This window comes from Megascapheus bottae, chromosome 15 (assembly GCF_031878675.1).
Source record: "Megascapheus bottae isolate mThoBot1 chromosome 15, mThoBot2.hap1, whole genome shotgun sequence".
In the NCBI taxonomy this organism is placed as follows: domain Eukaryota; kingdom Metazoa; phylum Chordata; class Mammalia; order Rodentia; family Geomyidae; genus Megascapheus; species Megascapheus bottae.
In genome coordinates, this window is record NC_143523.1 from 49,178,232 (window position 1) to 49,193,786 (window position 15,555).

General features: G+C 46.8%; 2 protein-coding genes and 1 pseudogene across 6 annotated transcripts in view; 1 reads left to right on the plus strand and 2 right to left on the minus strand.

Annotated features, from left to right (window-relative positions):
• The window catches only part of Polr3a (RNA polymerase III subunit A), a 43,840-nt gene extending 36,800 nt beyond the window's left edge, over positions 1-7,040 (minus strand). For both annotated transcript variants that reach the window (XM_090346665.1, XM_090346664.1), the window contains exons 1-8: positions 6,854-7,040; positions 4,634-4,769; positions 4,267-4,404; positions 3,270-3,441; positions 2,632-2,786; positions 851-1,090; positions 611-773; positions 322-458 (exon numbers count right to left, since the gene is read on the minus strand). In XM_090346665.1, coding sequence (XP_090202791.1) covers positions 322-458; positions 611-773; positions 851-1,090; positions 2,632-2,786; positions 3,270-3,441; positions 4,267-4,404; positions 4,634-4,769; positions 6,854-6,897 — 1,185 coding nt within the window. In that variant the 5' untranslated portion in view covers positions 6,898-7,040. The remainder of the gene's footprint in view (positions 1-321; positions 459-610; positions 774-850; positions 1,091-2,631; positions 2,787-3,269; positions 3,442-4,266; positions 4,405-4,633; positions 4,770-6,853) is intronic.
• On the minus strand, positions 4,051-4,167 carry LOC150054325 (small nucleolar RNA SNORA70; annotated as a pseudogene).
• A 1,469-nt stretch (positions 7,041-8,509) lies between the features above and the next one.
• Rps24 (ribosomal protein S24) lies at positions 8,510-15,096 on the plus strand. 4 transcript variants are annotated; one of them, XM_090346669.1, is made up of 7 exons: positions 8,510-8,613; positions 10,378-10,443; positions 10,528-10,737; positions 11,765-11,875; positions 12,437-12,466; positions 14,627-14,648; positions 15,016-15,090. In XM_090346669.1, exons 1-5 carry the CDS (start codon positions 8,611-8,613, stop codon positions 12,440-12,442), a joined length of 396 nt encoding a protein of 131 aa, XP_090202795.1. In that variant the 5' UTR covers positions 8,510-8,610; the 3' UTR covers positions 12,443-12,466; positions 14,627-14,648; positions 15,016-15,090. The 4 variants fall into 4 exon arrangements, with proteins under 4 accessions (XP_090202795.1, XP_090202794.1, XP_090202793.1 ...); XM_090346668.1 differs by having other exon boundaries at positions 12,437-12,454; XM_090346667.1 differs by lacking the exons at positions 12,437-12,466; positions 14,627-14,648 and having other exon boundaries at positions 8,511-8,613; positions 15,016-15,096.
• Positions 15,097-15,555: the final 459 nt, after the last annotated feature.

The window sequence follows — 15,555 nt, forward strand, 5'->3', positions numbered from 1 at the left end:
CTGCCTTCAGTTTGGAAACATTAAAACATAGTGTAGAAGACTTGAGAGCAGGAGGCCAGATGCTGGGGGTTTATGCCTGTAATCCTAACTACTCAGAAGGCTGACTAGTAGCCAGTCTGGGCGAAAAAGGCCATGAGACTTATCTCTAACCAGCAAAAAGCTAAAAGTAGAGGTATGGGTTAAGTGGTAGAAAGTCATCCCTGAGTGAAAAAGCTAAGTAAAATGCGAAGACCTGAGGTCAAGACCAGTATTGGCATGTAAGAAGTATGATCACCCATACCCATTCACCCAAATTGGAGAACTGAATTGAATGATACTTACCTTTTCAGGAAAAGTTAGGATTTTGGCCACATGAACAGGTACAGCTACTTCATCTATCCGGAGGTTGGGGTCAGGCGAGATGACTGTTCTACCAGAAAAATCAACTCTCTTTCCAGACAGATTGCCTCTAAATCGACCTAAATAAATGAAAATGTTATTGGTCTCCAAGGAACACTGTGTTGGCTGGGAGATTGAGTAGTTTCTGATCTCAAAAAGATAACTGATATGTGCCCCATGAAGTGCTACCCAAGGCAGTGGCTGTCTTCTGCACATTTTGTTGGACACCTACCCTGTTTCCCTTTCAGACGCTGGACAAATCCACGGGTCCACTTCTTGGGTGCCATGTTGAGGGGAATGCCTGAGAGCTCGCTGTTGATGTAAAGGGCACACTGCAGCTGCAGAAAATCCCAGTCCTCCATGATCATCTGTGTCTTGGCTCCAGAGATTCGATGCTAAAGTGAACAGAGCAAAAATCAGAACCAAGCCAGTCCATTTGCTCAGATGGAAGAAGCTACTGGGAAGCACCAACCTTCTTAATGACATCATTTAGGAAAATGATTTCTGTCAATTTCATTGTCAGATCATCTTCATTGGTGCCAGACTTCAAATCGCTCACGACGGAGGGTCTGATACACAAGGGAGGCACCAGAAGTCGGGTGAGAATCAAATCTGAGGGCTTTCCGGCTTCTGGGTTCATCAGAAGTAAAGGAATATCTTCAGCTGGGATTCGTTTGAACAAATTCAGAACTATTAAGGGATTCAAGTTTTCCTGTGGGAAGGAGGAGAGGTTAGTTTTCTAACTAATCTAATGCTTCCTGACCTCTCCTCTGTCTCCAACTTAGGGTACATTATCAGTGATGTCAAAGATTCTAATGGCCCGTTCTGCTGCAAGAGCTGTACAGATGTGAAGGCTTTTATTCCATTATCTAGGCCAATAACACCATTTCTTAGAGTTTCTGGCTTCATCAAACCATGGCATGCTCACATATGGGAGACAATGAAGTCACACACAAAAAATAACATCACAGATTTTCCTATCTGGGCTGGCTTCGAACCTCAGACTTCAGATGTCAGCCTCCCGAGTAGCTAGGATTATAGGCTCTTATCTCCATCTCCAATTAAGCAGCAAAAAGCCAGAAAGTGGAGGTGTGGCTCAAGTGATAGAGTGCTAGCCGGGAGTAAAAAAGAGCTTAGAGATAGCTCCTATGCAGCTGGGGAGGGAGGACCCTGTAACAAGGCCCCTGAGCCCTTGTCCAGAATAAAATTCTCTTCCGCAGCTTCCCTATCTTCCAGTCATATGCTTCTCCTCACTACCACCCAAGGCAATTAGGCCAATGACTTACTTCATATGCAGCAGACAAAGAAAGCCTGGCCTAGTGGTAGAGTGCTTGCCTAGCATGCATGAAGACCCTGGTTTGATTCCTCAGTACTACATACATAGAAAAAGCTGGATGTGGTGCTGTGGCTCAAGTGGTAGAGCTCTTAGCCTCAAGAATGCCCAAGGACAGTACTCAGTCCTGAGTTCAAGCCCCAGGACTGGCAAAAAAAAAAAAGAAGCCCGGAAGCAATGGTGACAAGCACAGGAAGAGAGCTGGAATTAGTAGTATAGTCAGGGAGTAGGGGTTGAGAGCAGGGTGAGGTAACCTGGCTGGCAGGGCACCCACCAGAACAGCCAGCCACTCAGTCTGGAAGACAAGGAGGGAGACAGGACGGCTCACTCCTATGGAGGACTCTTATCTACAGACCCACCAACCTGTGGATTTTTCTTCTGTGAGTCTGAGTTTGGATCTATGTTTGTTTTCTGGGACAGAGTCTGAGATCTGAGGACTTGTGATTTGAAGCTAGCTCAGGTAAGAAAGTCTATGAGACTCAAATCTCCAATTAATCCCAGAAAAGGCCAGACAGAAGTGATGCTGTGGCTCAATTGACAGAGAACTAGCTTTGAGCAACAGGAGCTCAGGGACAACACCTAAGGCCCAGAGTTTAAGCCCGGGTCTGACAAGAAAGAATACTGGTTGTGGGTGAGCAAGCTGAACAAGAACTTAAGAGAATTCAAGCTCAAGTCCCCAAGTAAAAGTCCCAGTACACATACACAGTTCTGGTATATGTACACACACGCACACACGCACACCACACATACACCCTTCAAAGGTACAAGGCCAGTGCACACAAACTTACGCTAAACATCTGTCAGTTTCATCAGTGATGCTTAGGTCTTCTCAATTTTACTGGGAGAAGGTGATATTGTGGGGGTAAGTGGGAGGGGGTAAAGTGTGTGCAAGCACTTAAGTGTAGGGAAGGGGGGCTCACCTGTGCTCTCCCCAGCAGTGGCTCTACTTCTTTGTTATGCTCAATGGCTGTTTCAAAGGACTGAAGAAAATTTGACACAATGGGATCCACTACTTTTTTGTTGGTTTTGTATTTCTCATGAATTATCTTCAGTAAGCCACACTTTTTCACAGTACCTGTTAAGAGTTAATTCATTTACCAAGAACAAAAATAGCTGGTAGTGGCTCATGCCTGCAATCGTAGCTACTCAGAAGACTGAGATCTGAGGATCAAGGTTCAAGGCCAGCATGGGCAGGAAAGATCATGAGATGAGGCTCCTATTTACACAATTAAGCATGTATACACACCTTCACGCCACAAATGAAGTTCTGGCTCAAGTTGGTAGAGTGCTAACCTTAACCACAAAAGTTCAGGGAAAATGACCAGTCCCTGAGTTCAAAAACTAATGAACAGGTTCTCAGATGGGTTGGCTGGAGGGTTGAGTCCAGTTGGTGGAATTATAGAAATTACTATTAACAATAAGAAGTAAAATGTATATTTTTTTAACAGTGCTTCAGTGGCTGAATCTCAAGCCTAATTTTAGAAATAAAAAGCTGACTCCAAAATATGAGGCAACATATGAAACAGGCCCTTGTTGAATTGGGCTTTATTTTACTCACCATTAAAGGCCCCACAGTGGTGGCAAATGTTCTTCTTCCTGCACTTGTCTGAGATTTTCTTTTTCAGGCCTCGCTTCTGGAGGTAGGTCAGGCCAGGCCTCTTTAGGTAATCCAGAAACTGCTGCTTCTCCTCTTTGGACAGCATGATGTGGCAGCAGGTTTTGCAGATCATCTTTTGTGAGTGAAGCAAAGCAGAGGAAGTGAGAGGCCCAAAACTCCCCTCTCTAAAATGCCCCTTTTTCTCCTATACCCTGAACTGAGAGATGGCGAGCATAAATCTGCACAGACCCAGACGCAGCCTATGTTGCTAGAGTTTAGCAGTACTTACAGCTGAGTGGTAGGACTTTTGCTAATCCTTATCTCATTCTCTGTGCTGTTTTATAGTTGGAGTTTTCAGTATTATTGGTGGAATAGTACTGGGAATCAAAGCCAGTATCTTGTGTATTGTGCTAGTGTTTTATCACTGAGCTACATTCCAATGTCTTTGATTTTTTTATTTTATTGTTTGGCGGTGGTCCTGGGGTTTGAACTCAGGGTCCAGGAGCTGTCTCTGGGCTTTTTTGCTCAAGGCTAGACCTCTACCACTTGAGCTACAGCCCCACTTCCCATTTTCTAGTGGCTAATTGGAGATAAGAGTCTCAAGTTCTTTAGTGCCTGGGCTGGATTTGAACCTTGATCCTCACATCAAGTGGCTAGGATTACAGGCCTGAGCCATCGCCATGTATTTATCTTGAAACACGAAGGGCTGATGTGAGCTCAGACACATGACCATGCGCTGGAGAACTCTCTCCCAGGTATCTTGGGGCAATCCACATGGCCACAGACTATGTGCATCACTGAGAGGCTGCACTCTGGTCTCCCCACAGTGAAGGAAGCCAGTCAATGTGACTGGCTGCAGAGAACTCCTAGATCACTGGGATCAATGGTTTTGGATGTAACCCTCTTCTTGTCCACTGCCTGGGCTCACTCGAGTGCCCCCTGTGATCTGTGGGCTTACCTGCAAGATGCCAACGACAGCTCTGAAGTACCCCACGTGAAAGCATGGCAGCTCCAGGTCAATGTACCCATAGTGGCCTAGACAGTCAGCCAAATTCTTCCCACAGGTCTCACAAGGACGATCTTTTTCACTCGTGCCCTTGGGGAAGAGCCCAGGGAATATCAGTGGAGACTACTGGAAGGGGGTGGACCAGCCCACACCTGGGCAGGTAATTCAACATCAGAACCAACTGGGTGCCACAATGTATTTATACCAGCTGATGGGAAGGGGGAGGGGTAGGGAAGCCCTGGCTTCTTCCTGCCCCTTGGGAAGGCTCCATGTTTCTCAGGGGGTGGAGACTTAGTAACTGAGTAGGGCAGGGCCTTACCATCCTATGATCGAGCACCCCGTAGAGCAAGGGGGCATGATTGTTGTCCTGGCTGTACAGGTTCTTACTCACAACCTGGATGTGTGCTTGCTGGCGCATCTCCTCAGGAGACTTCATTCCAAAACAGATGTGGCTTCTGCAGTGGAAAGAAATGGAGCAAGTACTACCTTACAGCTTGTTACCAGCTGGGCATAGAGACACAAGTGTATACCTCAGATACTTAAGAAATGAAGACAGGATGGAGCCGGGAGTTTGGCCTAGTGGTAGAGTGCTCGCTTAGCATGCACAGACCAGGGTTTGATTCCTCAGTACCACATACATAGAAAAAGTCGGAAGTGTTGCTGTGGCTCAAGTACTAGAACACTAGCTTTGAGAAAGTCCAAGGACAGTGCTTAGGTCCCATGTTCAAGCCCCAGGACTTCCCCCCCAAAAAAAAGAAAGAAAGAAAGAAAGAAAGAAAGAAAGAAAGAAAGAAAGAAAGACAGACAGACAGACAGACAGGAGGATTAAGGTTTGTGATCAGTCCAAGGGAAAGAAACTAGCAAGACCCCAAAAGCAAGCTAAAGAGCAAAAAGGGCTGGTGGGAGTGTGGCCTTTTCACCAAACGAGGCATTTTTAGTAACTGAGGGGAAATGTCAGAGAAGAAAAGCAGTTTATTTACAAATACTATGCCATTTTACACAAAGAACTTGAACATACTGATTTTAATCTCCACAAGGGAAAGGGAGGATGTGTCCCAGAAACAATCCCCATCACAAACATGTAGGGCCAGCTATACATGGAAAATGGAGTGACCCAGAGAATTAAAATGACAGGAAGTTGTGGTCTGAGGAAGCTACACAGTACAGCCAGAAAGCCTCTCTGTAACACTGACATTCCAGACAGGCTTGGTGGCTCATACCTATAATTTTAGCTACTTGGGAGCTGAGATTGGGAGGACCACAGTTCAGGGTCAGCCTAAAGCAGAAACCTATAGTGGGTATAGTGGCATCCAAAGATGTGTGCGTAGGCGGTGCACGTGCACAAGTGTATGTGTGTGTGTGTGTCCATGCACTGAAATTGGGAAAAGAGCAGTACATGGCCAGCCTGTGCATGAAAATATGAATTCCATATTCATGGAAAAAAACTGAAGGACATGGTATGCACCTGTGATCCCAGAAACAAGGTAAAGACGAAAGAAAATAGATCACTGTCAAGCTGAGACACTGTCTCAAAAATACCCAGTGAATTGGGTGGGAGTGTGGCCTAGTATGCACAAAGACCTGGGTTCAATTCCTTGGAACCACATACACACACAAAAAAGCTGGAAGTGGTGCTGTGGCTTAAGTGGTAGAGCTCTAGCTGTGAGAAAGTTCAAGGACACTAATGTGTTGGAATCCTTGATCTTGATCTGCTTTTCAGAAAGCCAACTGGACTTTCTGAACTGAATGACTCACAGAGATCTTTACCCAGTTACTATGCTCCCCTAGCTTGTAGAGACGTGGAGGAATTGACACTTGGATTCCAGAGCTAGCCAGGGCCAGTGGCTCATCACTTTACTTCTGGACTCCTATGGTGTCTTCCTCTCCATTTAGTCTGACCTAATTTCTCCTGACCTGTTCTTTCTCATCTTGGATAACTAGAGATTTTAAGGGATGGGGAAGAGACATGCCTGGGTAGCACTTTTTTTTTGGACAATGTCATTCCTTCCCTCCCTGTCTCTTTCTAAGCAGCCACTGGGTCATCACATCCAAGCTGCCGGCAGTGTCCCGCCCTGGGCCTGGCACACAGCAGCACTCTCCTCAGGAGATTGTGGAAGAGCGGATGCCCCCCCTCTCACGGGGGGCCGGGGCTCTGCCTGAGGGAGCAGGATCTGAATAAACACCTTCATTTCACACACGGCCCCACGTCATCGTGGAGACAAGGCCCGAATGAGACCCCCCGCCCCCGCCCCCACGCCCCGGCGGCTCCCTAAGGGAGAACTAGGGCAAAGGGGTCATCCTGGGATCTCGGGGGACTCGTGCTGCCCCCCAGGCTCCGCTTCGCGCAGGCACGGGCCATTGCCGACCGCGGGCCCCCCTCGACGCCCCACACCACAGGGCGCCCTTGCTCCCGATTCATTTATTTTCCGGTTGTGCAAACATGGGACCCTCCAGGACCCGGGACGCCTAATCTCAGCCCCCCCGCCCCCGTTCAGCCAGCCTCCCCTCCCCTCCCCCCGCCATTCTCGCTGCGTCTTACATTTTCTTGGCCACATCCGTCTCCCGGAATTGTTCCTTCACCATGGTGGCGGCTGCCCAGGAGTCCCCCAGTTTGGGACTCGGCTTAGGAAAAGTCTCGTTCTTGCACACCGGGGCGGCGCTTCTGGACTCCGGATAGCAGCGGCAGCCGCGCCTCCTCGGCCACCGTAGAGCGCCGGCACGTGTGCGCTTCCCCTTCCGTCGCGTGCGTCCGTCAAGAGGGGCCCCGGAGCAAAGCGCCTTGCGCAGGCGCAGCGCACCGCCACCTAGCGGGTCCGCCCCGGAACTGCACCGAGTCCCACGCCGTTCAAATATTCCGTTCCGGAACGAGCGAGAGGCCGAACCAAGGGGAAATCGAGGTTCACTTCGGGACCGACTTTGTAGAGCCTCTACAAAGAGGCTCAAATCACCCTGCCCTAGAAACAGGGGGCCACCATCGGATCAAACAAGAGGAAATAAATGACAACCAACATTTGTGCTAGACTCCAGTCCAAACAGTTACTAGGGTAATAAAACTTGAAACATTTCTCCCTCCCCAAATGCCCGAAGCTAGGATGAGGTGGCTCACGCCTGCAATCTTAGCTACTCGAGAGGCTGAGATCAGAGGATCATGGCTTGAAGCCAGCCCAGACAAGAAAGATGCTTATCGCTAAGCATCTTTTTTAAAAAGCCAGAAGTGAAGCTGTGGCTCTAGTGGTAGAGTGCTTGTCAGTGCTGGCCTTGAGCCCCAAAGCCGAGGAATGGAACCCAGATCCTGTCTTCCAGGACTGGTGCGCGCACACACACGCTTCAGAGAACCATCATAAAAATTAGCAAACATGCACTGGACATGACCAATATGTATGTATGTATGCCGGTACCAGGATTTATCCCCCAGCCTTGTGCTTGCTCTCTAGCGCTCTACTGTTTGAATCACGCCTCCAGCTTAGCATTTTGCTACCTTGGAGACGCTAATGGACTTTCCCTGCCCAATCTGGTCTTGAACGCTTATCTCCATACCCTCTATACCACGGCCTCCCAAAAGCAGTTAGGATTAAAGGTGTGAGCCACTAGTCACTGACAAGATTAGCAAGATTTAAATGGTATTTGTCCCTTGGTCATTCTCATATTGTTACAGTATCTTTCCTTGTTATTTGGTATGCTGTATATACGATTATTTGTTTATTTGAAACAGGAAAGGGAAGGGGGGGGAAACGAGATGAGGGGAGGGGGTTGGGGGAGGGAAATGGGGCCGAAAACATGAAAAGGGGGTATCAATGTGTGTGGATTAATGCATCTTCTATCTCGCGGATATAACTGTAACCCTTCTATTAAGTACCGTTTTAAAAAAGCAAAAAATAAAGAAATAAAGATTTAAATGAAGGTTCTGCAGTTCCCTCCGCTGTACAATGAAAAGGTTGCCCGGAACCATCTAAAATACTTCCTAGACTGACCTACCCGTAATTCCTAAGGAAGCAATTGAAAGGATTCCTCTGTTGACACCACTTCGGGAAGACCAGACCGAAGCGGAACACGTGTGTTGGTAAAGCTAGTCAATTAGAGCGGTCCCGTCTCGGGGTCGGCCAATGGCGAATCCCCGAGCTCGGCAGGGCGTGGCTGGCAGGCATTTTCAGTCAGGCAGCGGCGCGGTCGCCCTCACGCCTGCGGCCACGCCCACAGCTCGGCGCTGCCTGGGGTCCTTCCGTGCGTAGTGATATGATTGGCCAGTGAAGAGCGGGTCTCTTTTCCTCCCTGGCTGTCGGAAGGCCTGCCGCCATCATGGTGAGTCTCCCCGCGTCCGCGCCGTCATCCTCTGTCCATCCCAGCCATCCTTCGTCCTTGGCTCCTGCCAGCTGAGCGACAGCCTCCCGAGGCCCGCTTGCCTCAGTCTGCCGTGTCTGGCGGAGGCCGGTGGCCGGGGGCCGCCGGAGTGGATGCTTGCTGGGGCTGCGGTCCAGGACGTGCCAGGCGCCGGGCCTCCGGGCCGGGGACGGCGAGAGCGTGCGCTGCGCCCGTCCTCGTAGCGCGCGGTTGCCAGCCCCGAGCTAGGACGGAACGGACAGCCCGCAGGCCGCGTGGGTGCGAAACCGTCCCTGCCTGGAAGCTAGGAAAGTTGTCCTACCGGAGGATCCTCGGCGTTCTTCCCGGGGAAACGGGTCCTGGGAAGGGGTGCCTCCAAAAGACGCGCTAGCCCGAAGTCTCTGCTGGTTAGCATCCTGCCTCACCCGGCACTGCCTTGTTGTTGAAGAACTGAGGAGGATCTGAAATTGGAAAGTCGCTTGCCACTTGCACAAACTTCGGTTTCAACTTTTTCTTTTTCTTGTGGGCTAGTATTGGGGCTTGAACAGAGGGCCTTGCGTTCTCGGTTTGTTTCCTCTCTAAAGGCCAGCACTTTACCATTTGAACTCGGGCTCCACTTCCGGTTATTGGCCAGTTAATTGGGCTTCATTGGCCGGGCTGGCTTGGAACTTGGTTCTGCAGTTCTCAGCCTCCTTGAGTAGCTAGGATAACGGGTGAGCCATCGATGCTCTGTCTTGTTAAAGTTTCCTTGTAAGCTTGCCGACTTCACGTACTTAAATACAAAGAGAAAGCCCTCCAGTTTTCCGCCCTTCCTTCCTTCCTTCCTTCCTTCCTTCCTTCCTTCCTTCCTTCCTTCCTTCCTTCCTGTGTCTGTCTGTCTGTCTGTCTTGGGCTTAGGGCCTGAGCACTCTCCTTGCACTTTCTCAAGTCTAGAACTCTTACCACTTGAGCCACAGCACCATTTCTGGCTTTTTCCTTATATATGAGGTACTGAGGAATCAAATCCAGGTCTTAGTACATGCTAGGCAAGCACTCTACCACTAGGCTAAACTCCCGGCCCTGTCTTTTCTTTTTTAAGGTGCAGTTTAGTCAAACCATCCTCTTAAGTTCCAAGAAGGTTCCTGCAGAACCTCCTGGCCCTCCAGCTTTTCAAGGATTGGGCACCTGACATTTCTCTGCTCACACTTGTGTTTGTGCTGAACATCCTAAAAACGTTTTCTGTGAGGACTCAGTGAATGCTTGAAATTGACTGCTTGAGAAGGAAGCATACAGTTGACACCAGGGTTGCAGTGATGTGGTTAGAGGCCAAGTAATCTTTTATAAACATCACTATAGGCTAGTTCCCACAATAGCTGATCCCCATTGATAACCAAGTGACATGCCCAGTGCATTTTCTTTTGTTATTTGTCCTATGAGGTTTGCCTGTGCTGTTGGGATTTTTTATTTATTGAAAAAAATGTTTTTGGAGTGTGCCCGCATTAGGGCTTGAACCCAGTGCCTAAGGGGCCGTCCCATAGCTTTTTCAGTTCAAGGCTGGCACTCAACCATTTGAGCCACCTGGTGGCTCACACAACACCTGCCTTTTTTATTTTTTAATTGGAACTTTTTTGCTATTTTATGTGGTCCTTAAATTCCTTAGCCACATGCTTGTGGCTACTGAGTAAGCTTAGTATGAGATAATGGAAGATTCCAGGAAAATCATGAAAAGGTTGGAATATTTTTATTAATGGAGTGTTTTATTTTCAGAATGACACAGTAACTATCCGGACCAGAAAGTTCATGACCAACCGACTACTTCAGAGGAAGCAGATGGTAAGGAAGAACACTTTGAAATTAGTTAACTTGTTATTTCTTGATGTATTTAATTATAACAAACACTGTTTTACCTCCTTTTAGGTTATTGATGTCCTTCACCCTGGAAAGGCAACAGTACCTAAGACAGAAATCCGGGAAAAACTTGCCAAAATGTACAAGACTACACCCGATGTCATCTTTGTATTTGGATTCAGAACCCATTTTGGTGGTGGCAAGACAACTGGCTTTGGCATGATTTATGATTCCTTGGATTATGCAAAGAAAAATGAACCCAAACACAGACTTGCAAGAGTAGGTGTCTGCAGCAGCTGTTGAAATATTTTTTTTTTCAGGAGCATTGTGGGTATGATTGCACAGACCAAGTTGGGAGGGAACTGTAAGACAAGGAATTCTGAAAGGGTTTAGAGCTGGGTTAGGAAGGGAAGGTAAAATTGTACCTATGGACACGGGCTAAATAGGAAATGGTGGGGTGAAATATAAAGGAACTGTGAAGTCTGTACAGTTTTGATTTAATCCCATAGGTAGCTAGGAACCAGGAGTTTATTTGATCATGAGGAAATACAGAGGTAGAACACAGATGGACATGCTGTCTCTCCTATAGTCCAGTTAACCAAAGCATCACTGAAGTACTTCTGTCTCATCCATTTAGCCTACTTCTTCAGCTGTTCTATGACAGCAGGAGATTGTTGAGTGTGGTGGTATATTTTAAAAATTACCACTATAATTATTGGTAGTGCAGTTTGAGTTGAAGGTCTTGTGCTTGCTGCCACTTAAACCACCTTTAGCCTCCAAGTTGTTGGAATAACAGGCATGTAACCATGCCTGGGTGTTACTGCGCCTCCCCCCAACCCCAATATTGGCTTGAACTTGGGACCTTGAGCTTTCTTGCTCGCAGCTTTCTGCCACCTTTTTTTCCCAGTTGGGAGGTACACAGTCCCTGTGATTTTTTTCTTAGGCTGGCTTAAACCAAGATTTTCCCATCTCTAGTAGCTGTGAGTCAACAGCATTTAGCCAGGCCTATCCCTTACTGCACTGTTTTTAATCAATGATCTGGAGAGGTGACTTGATGCTGAGATGACCTGTGAAGTTTGGAAATTTCTATGCAGCAGGTAGGAAGGTTGGCCTAGCAAAGGAGCAGAGGTCTCAGTCTCCATGGCTGGGTGGGTAGAATTCTTGATGAAGCGTTTCACTGTCCTCAGAGAGGAACAGATTGAAACCCTGAGGGGGAAGCCAGCTAGAGGAAGAAGAAAAGGTTGGCAAGCTGTTTTTCCATAGCCCTCTGACCCAGTCATGCCCCTACATAAACTGTCTCCTTTAGCATGGCCTGTATGAAAAGAAAAAGACCTCCAGGAAACAGCGAAAGGAACGCAAAAACAGAATGAAGAAAGTCAGAGGTACTGCCAAGGCCAATGTTGGAGCTGGCAAAAAGGTAGGCTTTGGGGAATAGAGATGTCATTGGTTGTAGGTCTTTATTCTCCATGAAGGAGAGTTTTGTTAATAACCTGTCTTAATTTTTTTTTCTTTTCTCACTTGTGGATTACAGAAGGTAACTCTTTGAGAAGCTCTGTAGTGATAGTATCTCAACACCTTAGAGTAGCTTGGCCACCGCCACCCCTCTTTTGCGCATAGATTAGTGTTTCATGGGACTGCATTGGTTCAGTGATCTGGGTGCTTTTCAAGCCCCATCATGAAAAGTTTTAACTGCTGATTGGCATGGACTGTCAAAGGGGGGAGGGGTTATCTTGATCTCATTAAATGGACACTGGATCAATGTGGCCCATGTTTTTCTGGCATTGAAGACCTCCAGATTGCTTTCCTCCACAGTTGGTCAAGATACTAAGATGGTAGTGGTGGTGGTAGCAGCTTTTTACCAGCTTTGCTAGCTAACGGAATAGTCTCGGGAATTAAGGTGCTGGGTTGCTGAATAATCGAGTGTTCTGTGAACTTCTTTTTGTCTGTCCCCTCCACCCTTGGATTTCTTGTTCATCAGAAATGAAGTGTCTAGCAGGTACTGTAGCAGGTACTCAGATGGTGAGCGTGGGTGGGGATGCAGCACCTTCACAGTTTGCTTCAGTGCTTTGCATGTTGGCTTTGAACAACAGTTTGATAGTGTGGTTTATTAAAACACTTGCTGTTGTACAAATAGTGTGTTATGAGCAAAGGAAAACAGTTGATCACGTTTATTTTGGAAACTTAAACAGCATGCATGTTATGTGGTGAGGTGACTCGCTGAAGGTAGGTGACACACTGAAAGCTGAGTTCTGTAGAGTCACTGTCCCTGCCATCACAAATTTGGGAAACTGCTCTAATACCTCTGTTCACGTAACAGCCTTTTTTGGAGCTGTGAACCCAAAGGATGTGCTGACAAAGCTTTTGCCCTGGTAGCACCTGCTGTTTTCCTTGCTTTGTCTTAACTTCTACCACATAATTCCCCCTCCCACCCCCCACCCCCCGATTTGAACCCAGGGTCTTGCATTTGCTATGCTGGTGCCCTGCTACTTGAGCCACACATCCAGCCCTGATTTTTGACTAGTTATTTTAGAGATGGAGTCTAATGAACTTTTCTCCTTGTGCTGAGTGAACCTCTAAATCTCAACTTCCTGGGTAGCTAGGATTACTTATATGAGCCACAGTGTATGGCTATTATCCAAGTTTGTATCTGGTATCCCCTCTGCTTAAAGCTGTGAGCTTCAATAGAAATGTATTGGATAATACTTTTCCTATAAGCATTTGATCTGAATGGTCAGTTCCATGGCAGACAACATGTATAGCTTAAATATGTAGTGTGGAAGTAGGCTGCACATGGGGCAGGGTAGTTTTAAAATCATGGCCACTGACCTTTTATGCTGTGCCTGACAAGGCAGCAACCCTGACATTCGTGAGCCAGGCTTAGAGCTTGGAATAAGCAAGCACTGTTCATTTTTCTCCCTCCCTCCCTCTTTCTCTCTCTTCCCCCCTCCCTCCCTCCTTCTCTCCCTCTCTTCCTCTTATCTTCTCTGTCCCCTTCTCTCTCCTTCCCCTCTCCCCCTTCCCTCCACTAGGGCTTGAATTCGGGGCTTTGAATTATTGGCATAGCCGCCCTTTTTTGCTCAAGGCTGGAATTCTGCCATTTGAGCCATAGCTCTACTTCCAGTATTTCATTCCTATGCAGTTGTCCACATGGCACAGAACTGCCTGTTGTGAGAATTACACCTCATGACAAATTTCAAAAAGGCTGGGCACCAGTAGCTCATAGCTACTTGACTGGCTGAGATCTGAGGATCACTGTTTGTCAGACAAGTAAGACAAGTCCATTTAACTAGCAAAAAGCTGGAAGTGGCCATGAGTGTGGTCTAGTGGTAGTGCTTGCCTAGCATGCACGAAGATTCCTCGGTACCACATACATAGAAAAAGCTAGAAGTGGTGCTCAAGTGGTAGAGCCTTGAGAAAACCCATGCCCCCCCCCCAGGACTGGCAAAAAAAAAAGCTGGAAGTGAAAGCATGATGTTAGGGCTCAAGTGGTAGAGCTCTAACCCTGAGTTAAATGAAGTGAATATACAAAAGGCACTGAGCTAGGTCTCGAACATTTTAACACATTGTTTTTTCCACTCAGCCGTGAGTCTTCCTGTGAAAACTGTTGCTGCTTCATTTTGCACTGGTCATCTCACTGGGCCCTGCCCTGAAAAGCCTGCTAAAAAATGATGCAGACATGAGTGTTTGTGTTCTTGAGCTTCAAAGGCATAATATTCTGTTTAGTTTAATTTAGTTTGGCATTCTTAAACTTTTGGATCCCACAGAGTTGCTTTAAAATGTTAAATCAAGACACCTTTAAAAAGACTTGAACTTAAAAACTAAGTCTGTGGAGACTCCCAGGTCTGGGTGGTTGGTCATCTCAGGAGAGCAAAGGGGCCCCAGTGTAGGTAGATGTGCTCCATTCAGGCAGGCATTGTGTTCCCACCTTGCTGACATTGGACACAGTATAATCAAGCCAGCTAGCTCATCAAGAAACAGGAATATACCATTGGCTGTGTAGGTTAGTGTAGTGTTCTGAGTATAGCTATAAAGCATTAAGTAGGCACAGTTTAGGCTGTTTGCATGCACTTAAATACAGATTATTTGGGAGCTTGAAAAGGGACTGCTAATGAACTATTTGTTTTTCCTCTTTCCTCTTCCCCTTTCCCTTATCCTGCCACTGATTCAGTGAGCTGGAGATTGGATAACAGGTATCATTCAAGTTCTTAATGTAGATTGTAGATTGCTTGCTGTTCTAGACCAGGTTTACTGCTGTGGTAGTTTAACAGGTCATCAGAGCACATTTCCAAGTTCATGTGCCAAGTGCACGAGTTGTGATCTGTTAAGGTACTAACAGTGACATGGTTTGTTTTTAAAACGTAGTTTTAAAGTGTAGTAGTAGTTTTAATTCATTTTTGTATCCTAACGTGAATGTGTTTTCCTTGATACTCACATTGTTATGAAGTTACTAATACTTGTTCTGCATGAATTTTATTAATTTTTGAATTTGAGACTTGAATTTAATTTTAAGGAATTATCAAGGCAGTTGCTGACAATTTCATTTTTCTTGATTCATAGCCAAAGGAATGAAGATCCTGCAATGACCTGACCTGCAGTGATGACGGATTTTTCACAGAGGGATTAATAAATTGTTAAAAAAAACAAAACCAAACCTGTGGTCTGTCTCTACTTGGGTGTAGTAGTCTTCTATGTGTATTGTATTCACACAGTGCAGTGAGCACTGGGGAAACACGTGGTTGGCATGCTGGGTGGGAGGTGCTTGTCTTTTTCTCTACTCAGTCACTGTAGTGTATGTAACTAGCTCAGAAGCATGTGTGTTTCTCTGCACTGCTCCTTTATTAGTCTTCACTACAGTGAAATGGACCCCAAAAGACACTTGAATCTAGGCAGCCACTAAATGCTTCCGTGTTCCTGGCATTATTATTTGCTGAGTAGCATTGCATACACTTGTAATTCCAGTACTCTGGATACTGAAGCGTGAGAATTGCAAGTGTGGAAAGACCCTATCTCCAAAAATACATGCTCAAAGGAAGTTTAACGCAGTAGTAGTTAATATCTTCATTTTGTCCGGAATAGGAGTCTTGTAGGTTGCTTGTG

Excerpts from the sequence above, each read along its gene's own strand:
- Rps24 (XM_090346667.1), top strand. Across the intron at positions 10,444-10,527 it reads TACTTCAGAGGAAGCAGATG|GTTATTGATGTCCTTCACCC; the intron begins GTAAGGAAGAAC and ends ACCTCCTTTTAG. Across the intron at positions 10,738-11,764 it reads CCAAACACAGACTTGCAAGA|CATGGCCTGTATGAAAAGAA; the intron begins GTAGGTGTCTGC and ends TGTCTCCTTTAG.